This window comes from Physcomitrium patens, chromosome 5, assembly GCF_059467195.1.
Source record: "Physcomitrium patens ecotype Gransden chromosome 5, ASM5946719v1, whole genome shotgun sequence".
NCBI classification, from domain to species: Eukaryota; Viridiplantae; Streptophyta; class Bryopsida; order Funariales; family Funariaceae; genus Physcomitrium; species Physcomitrium patens.
In genome coordinates, this window is record NC_143414.1 from 4,246,598 (window position 1) to 4,262,381 (window position 15,784).

Sequence of the window (15,784 nt, forward strand, 5' to 3'; positions counted from 1 at the left end):
AATATGCTTCCTTCTTTTGACAGCCTTCAAAAAATAATCATCAACTTTTTTTAGAATATCAAAGAAGTCTTGATTAATAGTATTCATCTTAATAATATCTAAATTAATTTTGGTATTTATAATTGTACCTTTTTTTATCCAAATTTTATAGAATTACTTGACATATGTACCTTCATTGCTTTTGTTAACTTTATAATATTAAGTTCCAAACTTCTAATAAAGATTTTGGAAGCATCTTATATAAATAATTGTTATACAATTGCATCCATTTAATATTAGAATTTTCTATCATTGAATCTTCAATCATTCAATTTGTTGTATGTAATTATTATACCTCAATATCTATTCTATCAATGCTTTTAATTATAATATTTTTATATTTTTTATTAAATTATTCCTACCTCCTTTCATATCTTTCATGCAATTAGTAGTATTTTGCAACTATTATCCTCTCTTTGGAATCTCCTATAATCTCAGGAACCTAAAATTATCTCCATAACTATAATTCTCTCTTCTTCCAATCCACTACCAACTTTGCTCCAAATTTTTATCTGCAAATCCTTTGAAGTGACAAAAACATCAATTTGTCATCAAAACTACATTGTTACTATGGAAGAATATTTTATCTTTCTTTAAGTCCAATACAACTTGAAATAGTTTAATGTGATGGATGAAAAATAAAAAAACTATATACATAGATCTTTATTTTTTATCTTTGAAAAAAAGAACAATCATTATTCATAATTATAAGAGATTAAATTAGGAGTAAATAAACAAGAAAAATAATGCAAAGTATGATTGATCACATATAACTTCTAATAATATAAAGGAATTGGATTTAATAGAATACTTATACTAGTTACAAAATAGAACATAATTTAAACTATAAACTCTTGATAATGCATACATAATATTCAATAAATGGCTTGTGCATCATTTTATTTTCAAAACAACCTTTCTAAATGATAAGCTCAAAAATAAGGTATTTATGCATCAATCCTAATCTACATCTCTCCCAACTCAACATATCTTATTTAAAAATTAGATTGAATAATATATAGGATTAAATAAGAATTTGGCACATGGTTTAATAAGATCAATTGCTTCCTCTTCAAACACTCCATGGCCAAATTTTCCTTTGACAATAAGCTATTGTAGCTTAAAACTCACAACAAGATGGTAATTCTTGTGTTTTTTTTTATTGTCAAACTTTTTGCAATGAACAATCATTACAATAAAATTAATTAGCTTCAATATAAATTTCATCAAAAATTCAATATAATTAGTCTCAAACTTTATCGCAAGTACCTTAGTATCAAATTTGATCAGTCTTTACTTGGAATAAAACTTTGCCAAACCAAATATGCTTGCACCATTGTCTTTAAAGTTAATATGAGCAATATCAATCCATCCAAACTGCATCTATCTATTAACCTTCAACTTTACAAAGAAATAAGAACCTTACTTATGGATCCAATATAATATGTATGCATTGTTAAGAAATTGGTTTCTTTAATCAATATTCATTTCAACCTCATATATAATGTTAATTTGGTATCTTTATTCATACAAGCTCTATAATAAGCTCATATAAATCTTATAAATCACATCTTATATTATTTCTAAAATACAACAATATTTGGCCTATTCTATCTGTAATTAAGTATGTTTAATTTTATTGATTATATCAATGCCAACTAAGAGGGAGACCTTCATCAAAACAAATCTGAAGTAGCTTTTGTCTTTACAATTAATGCGACATCTATTACATAGTTTATTGACAAACAAACATGCATAGGACTAAGCTCCACAAAATCAAAATACTAGGTATTAATCAACACATCCAAAGAAGCTATATGGCTTTAGAACTCATATTTGAAATTGGAATTTAGAAAAATCAAAGCTATACAACTACATTATAATGATAAAAGTACAATTAATATAGCCAAAAATTCCATGTATAATTTTAAAACAAAGTACTTTGAGATTCACTTAAACTATGTCTAAGACATGATAAAAAAGAAGAAAATTGAAGTTTCATATATACCAACACATTAAAAACCTACTAAGATATTTATAAAAGCTTTATCCATCATCAAGTTTAAAAATTGGCACAAGCTACTAAATCTTACAAGCCACTAAACTTGAAAATATATTAATTTTGTAGATACGATTGGCTTCTATTTGTGACAAAAAACTTATAGAAACAGCTCCATTATATCTTGTCACATTATGCTTATAATTTGCTTAAGAAGCATAAATATCAAGGTATTTTTTTCAATACTCTGCATAAAATTTTTTAGAAAATACAACTAAGAGATGCAATCTTTAAAGATTCATCTTGCAAGTAATTAACAAAGGACCATCTTGATTCCAAGATACATAAGAAAAAAAGACAAGTAAAATAAGTAATAAATAAGGAAGTAAAATCTATTGTAGACACACGAATTATAAAATCTTAAACTTGTTAAATGGAAGTTGGAAGAAGTAGTGTATATTAGGAGCTCACCAAAATCATTAAGACTAGTTTGATCATCCACAATAATAGAATCTAAAATTCTAGAGTAATACAACAACCAACCAATACACCTCTAAAAAAAAATCACAATAATGCTATGAACCCAAATAAACCTCCACTAGTTGGACGTTTGTTTTACTTCATAAAAAGTGACTTGACTAGGTGAATTTAAAAGTAAGACCATTATTCAAATTTTAATCCAATCATTACTTGTTATTGTTAAAACACCAAGTTATTATGGAAGTTACGAGTTGCTGTAAATAAAAACTAAGAGGGATGAAGAGAGGGCACCTTGATAACGACTAAGAATTTAGGGCAGCAACTCCCTTCTACTCCAAAATTTGCCAACCATTTGTATCAGCTTTAATTCTGATGATTTTTGCTTGGTTAGAAACCTAACTTGAAGACGCTCCTGTTCCAAGAATCTGTGTGGCAATCCAATACCTGAGGCATGCGCAATGCTCCTTCAAAGTTGAATAACTGAGACCGCCACGGCAGCTTACCACCCTTCACTACAAAATGCACCAAAAATTTGGATCTACTTCAAACGTAATCAAACTTGTGCCATTGGAAGCTAAACTTGTATGTGATTTTATTCTTAAAATTTCAGAATGTTTTAAGTAAACGGCACTGAGAAATGTCTTTTCAAAAACTGGTGACCCAAACTGTCAAGGCAGCCGACCCCCTCGCACTCAAAAATTCACAAAAAATTTGTTTTAGCTTCAAATTGAGCAAGCCTAAGCTCTTTGGAAAGCTGACAATAAGAGGTATGTGATTAAAAATATTCACTACAAAAATTAAAAGGATCAAAGACTGATTGGGAAAAATCCGAAGCCCTTTAAACCCAGTTAACTATGGAAGTATTTGGAAACCACTAATTCTAAAGGAGTACCTTCTAAACCACAGTAAGCACCACCCACAACACAAAATCAATGATCACACATTCTCAAGGTGCCCAATGAGCATTAGGATCCAAAATGAAATTGGAATTAGGATTTTAGGTCAAGATTTGACATAGCTTCGCCATTCATCAAAAAAGAGAGAGAGGGCTTGGAAAACCAAGCCACTCTTATACTATTGAGTGGTGGCTTAAGGGAGGGTGGCCACATCTCTACCCTTGATCTCTAAGATCCCTAATGTAGATCTATGGCCTTCATTCATCCAAGAGCTAATCTGGTCACTAAGACTGATGGCTCTTGTAAGTGGTCAAAAAAACATTTTTTTTGTAAATCTAACTTCACCACTATGTTTAAAACACCTTTTTATGCTAAGATTGACTACTCATCTCTCCCAATCCACATTCATATGTAATTTTTATGAACTTTTTACCTCCAAGAGTTTTGGCAATTACTGAAAATTCCTTCAAAAATGACATCTTCATGGCTCCACTTGTAATTTGGTGGAGGGATGTTGATCTTGTTTTCTTCACTCCATGAGGCAAATCCAATGCCGCCACTACATTTGGAAGGCTTCCATTAATTAGAAAAGCCACCTTGTTGCTTGAATTTATTGAATTAGGAGAAAAATTTCAAATTGCCCTTGCTAATTTTCACTAGAATCCTTTTTAGAAGCTTATGATTTTAATTCACTCTAAATCATATGAGATGATTGTAAGTGAATTCATAGGCTTTCAATCAATTCTTATAGAAATGACTATAATTTCTAAATTACTAAAACTAATTAATTTGCTATTCTAATTTTCTAAAGTCTATGATTTTGGTCCTAATTAACCTAATTTAAAGAATTAGGTTAATATTTATACCATCAAAGGTTATAACCTTCAAAATTCTACAAAATTAGATTTTATTTATATAAATCATGATCTAACTTGTTCAATTACTATAAAATATGAGAAAAAATATAAAATTTAATCTTGGAACATAATCTGGAGCTCACAAATCCACACATCTATGAAAAATATATTCCATTGCAACCAAATTAAATAAAGTTGAATGAAAAAAAATAACAACTAAATTATATCAAGAAGGAAAAAACTTACAATACTTAGTTCTTTTATAAAATTCTATATATTAAGTATCTTCAAAAATATAGTTAGGAATTAATTAATATATATTATCATATAAATTACAAGATTATAAATAAAAGACAAATAAAATATATCAATTAGCTTAGACTCCAAGATGCACATAAGAATTAGATAAAATCTTAAATTGAATCTTCCTACAGACATCTTGCATTTATCATAAAGTAATAATAATATAATTATGATTTAATAATGGACTAATCCTTGTAATTGGCATTATGTAAATATTATGTATAATAAAATAATTTGATGAATAAACTCTCTTCATTCACTTATATTCTTAAAAACCATATATTTCATATTTCACACTAAAAAATCAACTTATATTACTAAGATATAATAATGATATGATTTCTTTTTTAATAACATATTATTTCAAATATAAAAATTATCCATTTTAAAGGTGTTAGTTTTTTGATAGAATTTTTGTTAATAAAAAAACATAAAAAAATACAAAGAATCTACTATACAAAAAAAATAGCATCATGCATTCTTTTAAATTCAGAAGCCAATGCATTTGTGCCCTTGTGTAAGAGAGCAATGTCTTGTATAGCTACTTCATGATGTACTTTGCCTTAACCTATTGAAACACCAATAAATTATTTTTTTTTGCAAGATTTAGATTATAAAAGAGTGCAAAATGACTCCCTATCATTAATAAGAAAAAAAAATTATCAACAATTATTGTATCTATTTATTTGAATTTTAAGAAGAATTTTATATAATTTAATATATAAATATTTTATTTTATAGAGTATATGAAATTGAATTACATTCATTACTTCATTACAATTGGCTTTAGAATGAATTCAAATCATAAAGGAGTCATGAATCCTTTTCTATCCAAGGTACAAACCAAAAAAGAATACTTTCAAATAAAAGTGCACCTATGAACTCAACTTGAGTAAATCCATCAAGGTATTAAAAGAGATGGAACCTTAGATAGAGCTTGACTTATTACAAAAATCGTTAAAATTTTGATCTTGTTCCATCAAACTTCTCCAGTATACTAATCCTTGTCCCTTTTGTACTTACAGAAAGAAAACTTCTTAGATTTAATTATAAAGTTGATTTTATTTTTTTTCTTCAATCGTACAACTTCTTGACATAGATTTTAAACAACTTTCATAGGCATAGGATTAATATTTCCATAGTTGATGCTTGAGATGGATGAAATTTCTATCCTAAAATATTAACAAGTTTTTGAAGATCAGCTCTAGTTACAAATCTATTTTCACTTCTCTTAAGTATAGTATCCATGATGTCTTTTTTTTCCTTTCAAAAAATCTAATAAATCCACAAGTCAAATTAGAAGAAGATAATCCACAAGTTCTAACATCAAATAATTTTTTTTACAAAGAAGGATAATTTTATTTTTTAAAGAAAGATTTTACTATTAAAAAACTAAATATTTTGTTTAAAAATAGATAATTGATGATCTTCAAAATATAATAATAGAATTAGGATATTCTACTCACTTCTAAAACAAGTCAAAAATAATAAGTTAGTACTCTTGTCAAACTATAAATGACATAAATCTCAAAGGAAAAAAACCTCATAATATTCTTGTGTCATTCAAAAAGATTAAAAAATCACTCAAAGATGGTATAGTATTAAACATGAATGTCTATTGCCAAAAATAAGAAGACTAGAAAGTCTTAAAATAAGACTAAAGACTCGAAAGGTATTGACAAGATTAAAAAAGGCCTCACAATTATCTCCATATATACTCTTAACTAAGAGCTATGTGACAATGTTTTATAGGACCTTTAAAATATATTAAATTTATAAGACACATATCTTAACTTACAAGGCAAGTTTTTTCTATATATGCCACATAATTAGCTTATTTTGTAAGCTATCAATAAGTGATTAACTTGTTGATCAAGTTTGTAATCTATCAATCAATTACATACACATATAAAATCAAAATAGCATCTATGAAGCTTCTATAAAGCTTTTTTAGAAAGTATTATGAAATAAATCTACTTTTATCTACTTCTATTTAATCATATAGATAAATATTAGAATAAATATATATATATATTTTCAACATTATGATGTTTAATTAATAAGACCAAATCTTATATAAATTAATATAGTATATTTTTAATTATTCATTAATAAAAGAAGAGTCAACATTGTCAAGAAAGATTGTGTTTATATTATAAAAGATCCAAGATATAATTCAAATACAACCACTAGTAAATTAGGTCACTAATTGCCTTTAGATTGGAAGTGTTGACTTCAACTTCCTATATCTCCTTCAATCTAGTTTGGAATTCATCAAGCAATATGTGATTAATGTAGCCAAAAAAAAAAAAAACTCTTTCTAATCTCAATTGTTGATATTTTATTCTTTCTCATATACATGTGTTATATCCAAAAGAATGATAGCAAGTACGAAACCAATACCTTAACTTTGAGTGCTTATATTTCTTTCATAAAAAACTCCAAATCATTCAAATTTTGCACTAAAACTATACCCAAAATCATAAACTTCTTGATCTTAGCCTCTTGAATTCAAACATTCTTGAAAGAATAATCCTAATCCCTAATAAGACTTAAGGCAGCCTCTTTGAAGTCTATTAGGTATGAATTTCGGCCAATAAGAATGGAGATTTTCATCATCCATCTCCATTCATCTATATGGTTGGTCTAATTACTTTTTTTATATTAAAACTCTTCTTTGATCTTTTTTCTAATAAATTTTATATAATATGTGTCCTAAACACTATATAAAAGAAACAAAATAAGGTTTTAAGAATCACCAATAACTAATAAAGATAGCTCTAAATATATAAAAATTATTATCAATATAAAATTAACTTCAATGTTAGTTTTTTTAAACTAATTACTTCAAAGTAATTATATTTTGTAACCAACTAAAATCTAATAACATGGCTTTCATTATATTGTATAATAAATTGTATATATATATATATATATATACATATACATATATGTAAATCATTTTTACATGATAGCCAAACTAAAATATAATAATGCTTTATCTTATTAGATTTGGAAGCCTCAATTTGTTTTATATACAAAAAATTTAATAAATAGTATATATATATATATTTTTTTAAAATTAAATTTATGCATATAAAATTTAAAGATGATTATTTGTTATCTTTAATAAATGTTAATCACAAAAATATTTTTATAGAGATGGCATTTATTTGACATAATAGATTAGTAATATTTAATATTATTAAATTTCCTTCTAATTTACTTATTTGAAATTTATTATTTGTAAAGAAATAAAATCCTTGAATAGACTAAATTTCTTACAACTTTAATTTTTTTCATAGCATAACTTAGACTTCTATTATAAAAGTAGAAATTCATAAGTATAATAGAGCAAAATTCTTATTGATAAGTATAAGAGCTTTTATGTATGCTTCAAAAGAAGTGTCACCTTTTGTTGTTTATTCTATACTCATTTTTTACTACTAAAAGACTTCAAATAGCATGCCAAAGGAATATAAGAATTATCAAGATATTTTTTAGAAGAATGATATAAATATTTTTTTTAAAGCATTATATTTATGATTGATCTATTGATCTTTAAGAAAGAGCTTAATCATCATTTTGACTAACATATAGCTTATCTTAGAAAAAATTGACTTCATATGTGTCATCAAATCGACTCACTAGTTATTTTAGAACAAAAAGATGTATTTAGAGTTGTTAAAACCACAATATATGGTGAATAGTAAAGAAAATTTTAGACAAATATAAAATTAGAATGTTAGTTGTAGAATTGGAGTCTTAGTAAGTCTTAGAAGCAATTATCTTATTTAATTTAGTATTTTTTACTTATTATTAAATATTAAGGATTATTAAATAAGATCAATATTTATATTAGCCTTCTCTCTATACATATTACTTATAAGAAAAACTATAAATGTTAGTTAGTAGTTAAAAGAAGTATAAAAAAGAACATCATATCTTTTTAGTTATTTATATAGAAAGTAGGATTTTTTATAGATTTAAATTGATTTTATTACTATAAAAAATCATCAAGATAGGAAATTATAGCCTTAAGCTGATATTAGTATTATAGAACCATTATAATAATTTTTAGAATTTATTTAGAATTTATTTAAGATTTATTTAGAATGTTTTAGGAATTTTTAGAGAAATTTCCAAGATTTTGGTAAAAATAAGAAATATCACTTTGGGAGCCATTATGAAGAAATAGAGCAAGATTTGAAGGCCACTCATGGATCCTAGGTCAAATGGATGTTTTTAAACACCATGGTGAAGGAAAAAATAAAAAATTATTGGTTTTACTAATAGAAAATAGAAAAACCAGCAGCTAATGTAGTCCTTGTAAGAAAAAAGGTGCACAAGTTCTATATGGGTTGTAGCACCTTGAAGGTAGTTAGGAAGATAAGACTAATGTCTCTTAGACACCTATATAAACTACTTGTAAGCCTTGGTGAGACTCAAACTCTTGATCTCTTAAGCAAGTTATCTTTGAGGTAAAATTATTTACTTACCTTTTTATTTATTTTCTTGCTATATTTAAATCTTCATAACTTACTTATAGTAACTCGGATTTATATATTTTTTACACCATTTAAAAGATAAAAACATAAAATTTCTAAAAACATTTTTTTGCTTTTATTTTTTACTTTATATTTGATGAAAACTCGGTGAATAAACTATGACTAGTTTTTTCGTGTATAATTACTTGATTGTACTTGTTTCACTTGTTTTTGTGTTGTGCTTCTTTTGTTCTTGTTCTTGCTACTTTTACTTCATACCACCAATTATAAATAATTCTTAATTGTCATCGTCTTGTAATTTAGGTTGAAGAGTGGATTTTACACTCGCACTTCAGTCATAGAATATATGAATAAGGATTTAGTTAAGAATTTTATAGCCCATTTGATAACTTTACAATGAACTTCTATTTTATTTGTAAACAAAAATTATGGATAATTATAAATATGTATAAATTATTAAGAGCTTAAGAAGATAACCATCAAGAATAAATAATCTCTATCTTTGATATCAAATTTTTTTGATTGATTTAATTAAGAAGAGATTTAAACAAAATATATCCAAATAAAAATATAATTTAGTAAGAATTATAAAAAGATATAAATAAAAGACTATATTTTGAACAAGATATAAATATTTTAAATATAATATCATGTCTTTTAAAATTACAAATGGATCAATTGGTTTTTCAATATTTAATGAATGAATTTTTATAATGGTTTTAAGATTATTTTATTGTTTGTTATCTAAGTAATATTTTAATTTACTTTAAAAATAAAAATAAATGAACTTCATGTTTATTTTGTATTATAAAAACCTAAAAATAGAAGGCTGTACTTATATATTTGACTTCTTAAAACAAACCTAAGTACAATAAGAAAATTGAAGCATTACTTGAAGGTTTATAGAGAGCATTTTCAATAGCTCTAATCTTATATTGTATTGATTTTTTAAAGTCATTTTTTATGACAAAAAATATATCAAACTTTTCTTGAAGTAGAGTATTATTATTAGTAAAATATAATAAAAAAATTCAAATTATAGCTTTTATTCAAAAAAAAAAAACATCTATGATGAATTATAAAATCTATAATAAAAAATTTCTTATAATTATAGATTAAAATTTAAGAATAGCTCTATTATTTAAAAGATAAGTTTATTAATTAATTATTTATAAAGATTATAAAAACCTTGAATATTTTATTTCAACATATATTCTAATTTGTTGCAAAGACCATACTTATCAATTAAGAAAACAACAAAGATTATTAGATGAACTTTTAAGACCTTATCTTGCACCTAAAGAAATAAATGTAACTTTTAATTAATAATTATTCAATAATTTTAAAATTAAAATATATTTATCTTTAAGAAATAAAATAAATAATAATTTTTTATTAATTTTTTAAAAATAAAATTCAATCAAGTATTTCCTTAGATATTTTTGCTTATGATATTTAGAATAATTCTTCTAAATCTCATGATACTTCTAATTTTTAATTCAAAATCAATTTTCTCTATTTAGAGAGACACTTATATATTCGAAAAGGTTAAGCACGCCTACTTGCTTTTTAACTTTATAATATTTTTTTTATTATTAAGATATTTTGGATACAATAAGATTTTAAAATTAATATTTAGAAATTTTAAATAGATTCAAATTTTGAAGACAATTTAATACTTTAAACTATCATATAATGTTTATTTAAAACAAAAAATATTAAATTCATGGAATTTTTCAATCCTTATGTATATCAAAATAATCATAGTCTTTTGTTTCTATAGTTTTTATCACAAATATTTTAATTTTAAGCTCATATAATTTTATATTAATAATAGTAGATTATTTCACCAAGGTGGCATGTTTTCTATTATGTAATAAAACTATTACATATGAAAAAACAACTAAAATATTCTTGACAATAAAATTATTATCATATATATTATAATAGATAGAAGGTTTCAATTTGTATTAATATTTTAGATAACTATTTTTAAGATATTGAAGGTAGATATAAAATTCTTTTTGGCTTTCTATCTTCAAACTAATGGATAAATAAAATAGATGAATTAATTTTTGAATTAGTATTTGAGATATACCATCAACTACTATCAAGATGATTAGAAAATTCATTGTCTATTGTTTGAGCTTATATATAATATTATAATATATTTTTTGCTAATAAAAATACTATTCAATATTATTTATAAATACTTTCTACAACTTGATATTTTTTACTTTTGAAAAGTTGATAACTTTGTAACAAAAGATTTGGCAAATTGTTTATCAGAATTACATGCAACTTTTAAGGTACAATTAAAAGAAGCTCAAGAATAATAATAGATCAATGCAAATGCCTATTATAAAGAACAACTTCAAATCTATGTTGGCAATAAGGTATATTTATTTTATTATAATATCAAAATTAATTGCTTTTATGATAAATTAGATAATTATAGACTTTGACTATTTTATTTTTTTATAAATAGATTAATCTAATTGCTTATTAATTATATATACTAGAATCTATAAATATCCATCTTATGTTCTATAGGTTTCTTTTTAAGACATATAAGACAATGGATATATCAAAAAGAAGATAAATGTCACATTCTCCTATAGATATAAATAATAATCTAAAGTTGAAAAAGTCTTAGACTTAAGGTGGTGCCAAAATAAGTTAGAATATTATATATAATGGTATAGCTATGATAATAATAAACATACATAGGAATTAGCTAAGAATCTTGTAAATACAGCTTTTTATCTTCAAAATCCATTAAAATTAAGATAAAATATCAAAAAAAAATCTTATTTTAAATAAAATAAAATTTTATAAAGATTGCATTCTATTTTCTAGCGTTGTTTGTGTTTTTTGTTGTATTTGTGGTACTAAAGAGATGGAAAATCAATAACCAATAGATTCAATTCAAGATCTATTATTTGCTGAGTTATCAGAGAAAGCATTGAGATTGTGATAACTTTTAAGAAGGCATGATAAAAATGAAGAGTGTCAAAAACAACATATTTTTCTCAAATAAATGGTGAGATACAATGTATTTAATAACATAACCTTGAACATACAATCTCAATGTTTGGTGATATTATTAAAAGTAAAAACCACATGTAATGGTATTTCAAATACTTTATTCAAGCAAAGTTGTAAAGACCTCAACTATAATCAAATAACATGGTGGTCTTCATGCTCTTATATGGAACAATATCAATGGCTGAAAAGACCTATCATCTATCTTCGAAGAAAAGAAAGATTGAAGTATGTCATAAATATGATTTGTTGTATTTTAAATTTTATCAACATGTGATCACTACTCTTTGTAGAACTTATCTTTAGAAAGAAAAGAAAGGCGGAGGGAGAGAGGGAAGGAAAATAATATCATAGAAATACATATTTATCTATATTAAAGGAATTAAACAAAAATAAATAGAAGTAAATAAATTTAATAATAGCTCATGGACAATCTTCTTAATAGCTTCATAAATACGGATTTGACTTTATATATATTTATAAGTTAAAGTCAAAATTTGAAGGCAAAATTTAATATATTTTTCATCATAAAAAATGCCATAAAAAAATCAATGTAATACAAGATTAATGTTATTGTAAAAGTTGTCTTCAAAGCATCAAATGCAACTTAAATTTCTTTATTCTACTTATGTTTGTATTTACAAATCAAACATGTATCTAAAATTACAACTTAAAAAAACATTATAATAAAATTCTAAATGTACTTGACAAATTTTTAAAAAACATTGCATATCTATTACTATTCTTGAATATTTTTAGTGTATGACAAATTGTCATCAATATACTCCTTGATGGCAGTCAACTAATTTTTAACTAAACAACAGATTAGTCCAAATGGTAGTTGTACTCCTTAAAAGTTGATTGAATATTCATATAAGCAATGTTATGAAAGATTATTTTTATCCTTCTCACATCTCTAAAATTATTACCAGTTTACTACAAATCTGACAAAAATGTGTCATTACCACAATGTGATTGAAAGACCAATCAATTATGTTGATTTAAGTAAGAAATGGTGTAAATGTGTTGCGGCTCACCTATGGGCCACACAACGAATTCGTCATGTGCAGTGCCAACTGCACTCAACCAGTTGGGGCATAAACTTGTTGGAATGTTGATTCTAATCCCCCAACGATACGTGTATTCCCAGTCTTATATCCATTCCCTCGAAACGTCCGCCACCATTCGCAATCTTCACAACACCCTACTAAGCATTCCATTTTCGTTCCTTCTGGATTAGTTGTTAGAGCAGCGTACTTGCGCCGAGGTGTCGCGTGCCACCTCTGTCTCAATCACACCTGGTCAAGATTTCAAAAACGTTGCCAAGTACTCAATCTTCTTCATCCACTCCGGCAAACAGAACCGCGGCCGTTGCCTCCACCACTCCATCCCAGTGCTCACACAGCTATTGTGTTCATTCAGCCGTGCTTCATTCACCGCGAGGTCAACCATCATGCTGTAAGCTACATGGAAGAACTAGATGCTCGCTTGCAGCCCCCCCCGCCCCGAAACCCCCGAAATGGATACATTACCCATCATGAGTATGTGCGAGAACTACTTAAACCCTAACCACATCGCACGCTGCCAACAGCCACTCACACCACACCTTTCCTGCTGGCATGGCAACATTTCGCCAAACCACGATCGAAGCCAACAATCCACTGCAATGCCAGTCCAATGCAACCGTCTCCAAAAACACACCGCACCCATGTGCCATGCAACCATAGTGTCAACATTCACATACTCAATGCACGTACTCCACTGGAAATATACAAAAAAAAATCATCTACTCGAATGATTGCCTTCCTCGTGATCTTCGATTACATTTCGCGGGTCTTTCAAACAGCGAACAAAGCTCAAGATTGACTTGACAAACGTAACGCTCCGGCCTATTCTTCGACCCGCTGACACAACATAAACCCTTCTCGGCGCGCACCCCTCCGACCGGTGCCTGCCGATTCCACCCCCTCTCCTCCAACTGACTCCAAAGGCAGACCTCGCAAACCATCCATCGCGGAGGAGCTCTCGGACCCTGCCGACCGCTCCCCTTCCGGAGAGATTTCTCTGCGGCCCCGCTAATGACAGATAAATTCGCCGTCACACACAAAGCAAACTTCTGCATACTACATTATACCCGCAGCCATGCAGGCCTCAGTGCAGACGAAACCTAGCCACATCCACGACGACCACCACCAGAAGCGGTTGAAAAAACAAAGTCAAGCAGAGCACTACCCTCTCCTGCCTGGTACAAACAACGCAGGCCGCGTCACCGCCAAAACGCTCCACGGTCCGGCGGCCACAGTGTGCTCCGCCAGACCCTACCTTGGCCAACCCACTGAGCCCCGGCTCGGCCTTCCCATCTAGACAAAGGAGGATGTTGAAAAATTGTTTCTACTCGGAAGCACCTAGGAAGCGGCTGCAGGAGTGCAGTCCCTCGCAAAATGTCCAGCCTCTCCACAAGTGTGGCAGTTCCGGCTCCCCCCTGCGCCACTGCCTCCTTGCCTCACACTCCCTGTCGGCTCGTTCTGGCAGTCGCGCGCAATGTGACCTCCCTCGCCGCAGTTGTAGCAAGGCCGGTCGCCTCCACCCACGCCGCCGAACCCTCCCGAGCCACGCCCACCGCGGCCCCTACCTCTCGCACCACTCCCGCCGAACCCTCGACCTCCTCCATCGCCTCCGCCACCGTACCCGTCGCGCCTGTAGCTCGCGCCCTGAACGAACGCACCCCCAGGACCCGTCACGGCCAACGCCTTCGTCCTCCCGTCCTCGCTCGACTCCACCTGGAACTCCACCACCTCGCCCTCACGAAGCGAACGGAACCCCTCGGCGTGGATGCTCGTCTGGTGTACGAACAAATCGTCTCCACCCTTGTCGGGCGTGATGAACCCGAACCCCTTGCTACTGTTGAACCATTTCACCTTACCTGTCTCCTTCGCGCCAACATTCACGCTCGCTCCCACTTCCTCCATAGCTGCTGCTGCGCCTCTCTGCCTTACCACAAGAAACGGGGTCGGCGGCTCCGAAAATCGACAGGGTCGGCGGCTCCGAAAATCGACAGGGGCGGCGCAAAGATCCCAACAACAAAATCAGAAGGACCTAAAGAAAGACGGACTCGCAGGCGAAGACCGACAGCCGCTCACGAAAAAATTACGCACTCTCGCACAATGGAGCAGAATTTGAAGGAGAAGGAGACGACGAAGACGAGAGCTCACGCCTCAGGGCTGATTGTGTGCTGGGTGGAGGGCCCCACCATTCCCAACCCTGGCTGCGCTGCTGCTCCCAAATTCCCAAAAGCCTCCGCCGCACACTCCCCACCGGAACGGCGCCGATCGCCCACTTCCTTCCATCCGACGGCCCACGCGCCTCCCCTTCTGGGGTTCTGAAGCCCAATTTCGCGCGCAGCCAGGACAAGCTTGCAGATGCACATCCGACGGTGCTAATGCCCCTGCGCTAGGGTTCAGCATCTTCTGCACTCTAACTCCGCACCCGATTCCAGCTCAGCTCAGGTCACCCTCAGCTCGGACGAAACCCCCCACCCCGCTCCCCTGCTGACTCCTCGCTTTCAACGCATCCGCCCGCTCTGCCTCTCTCTCTCTCTCGCTCCCTGCCGCTTGACCTCCGTGTTGCTTCATGTTTCCGACTCCCGCTGGCGCCAGC

The 15,784-nt window shown here is 29.9% G+C and overlaps 1 protein-coding gene and 1 long non-coding RNA gene across 2 annotated transcripts; both read right to left on the minus strand.

Annotated features, from left to right (window-relative positions):
* Positions 1 to 2,133: 2,133 nt before the first annotated feature.
* Positions 2,134 to 7,015, minus strand: LOC149989238 (uncharacterized). Its single transcript, XR_016502875.1, has 2 exons — positions 3,411 to 7,015; positions 2,134 to 3,030 (listed from the first exon to the last, which is right to left on the minus strand). It is a non-coding gene; the product is annotated as an uncharacterized LOC149989238 (long non-coding RNA).
* A 6,880-nt stretch (positions 7,016 to 13,895) lies between these two features.
* LOC112282897 (cold shock protein 2) lies at positions 13,896 to 15,096 on the minus strand. The gene has a single exon (XM_024521037.2). It carries the CDS (start codon positions 15,094 to 15,096, stop codon positions 14,533 to 14,535), a length of 564 nt encoding a protein of 187 aa, XP_024376805.1. The 3' UTR covers positions 13,896 to 14,532.
* Positions 15,097 to 15,784: the final 688 nt, after the last annotated feature.

Excerpts from the sequence above, each read along its gene's own strand:
- LOC112282897 (XM_024521037.2), bottom strand. The coding sequence starts at position 15,096 with ATGGAGGAAGTGGGAGCGAGCGTGAATGTTGGCGCGAAGGAGACAGGT.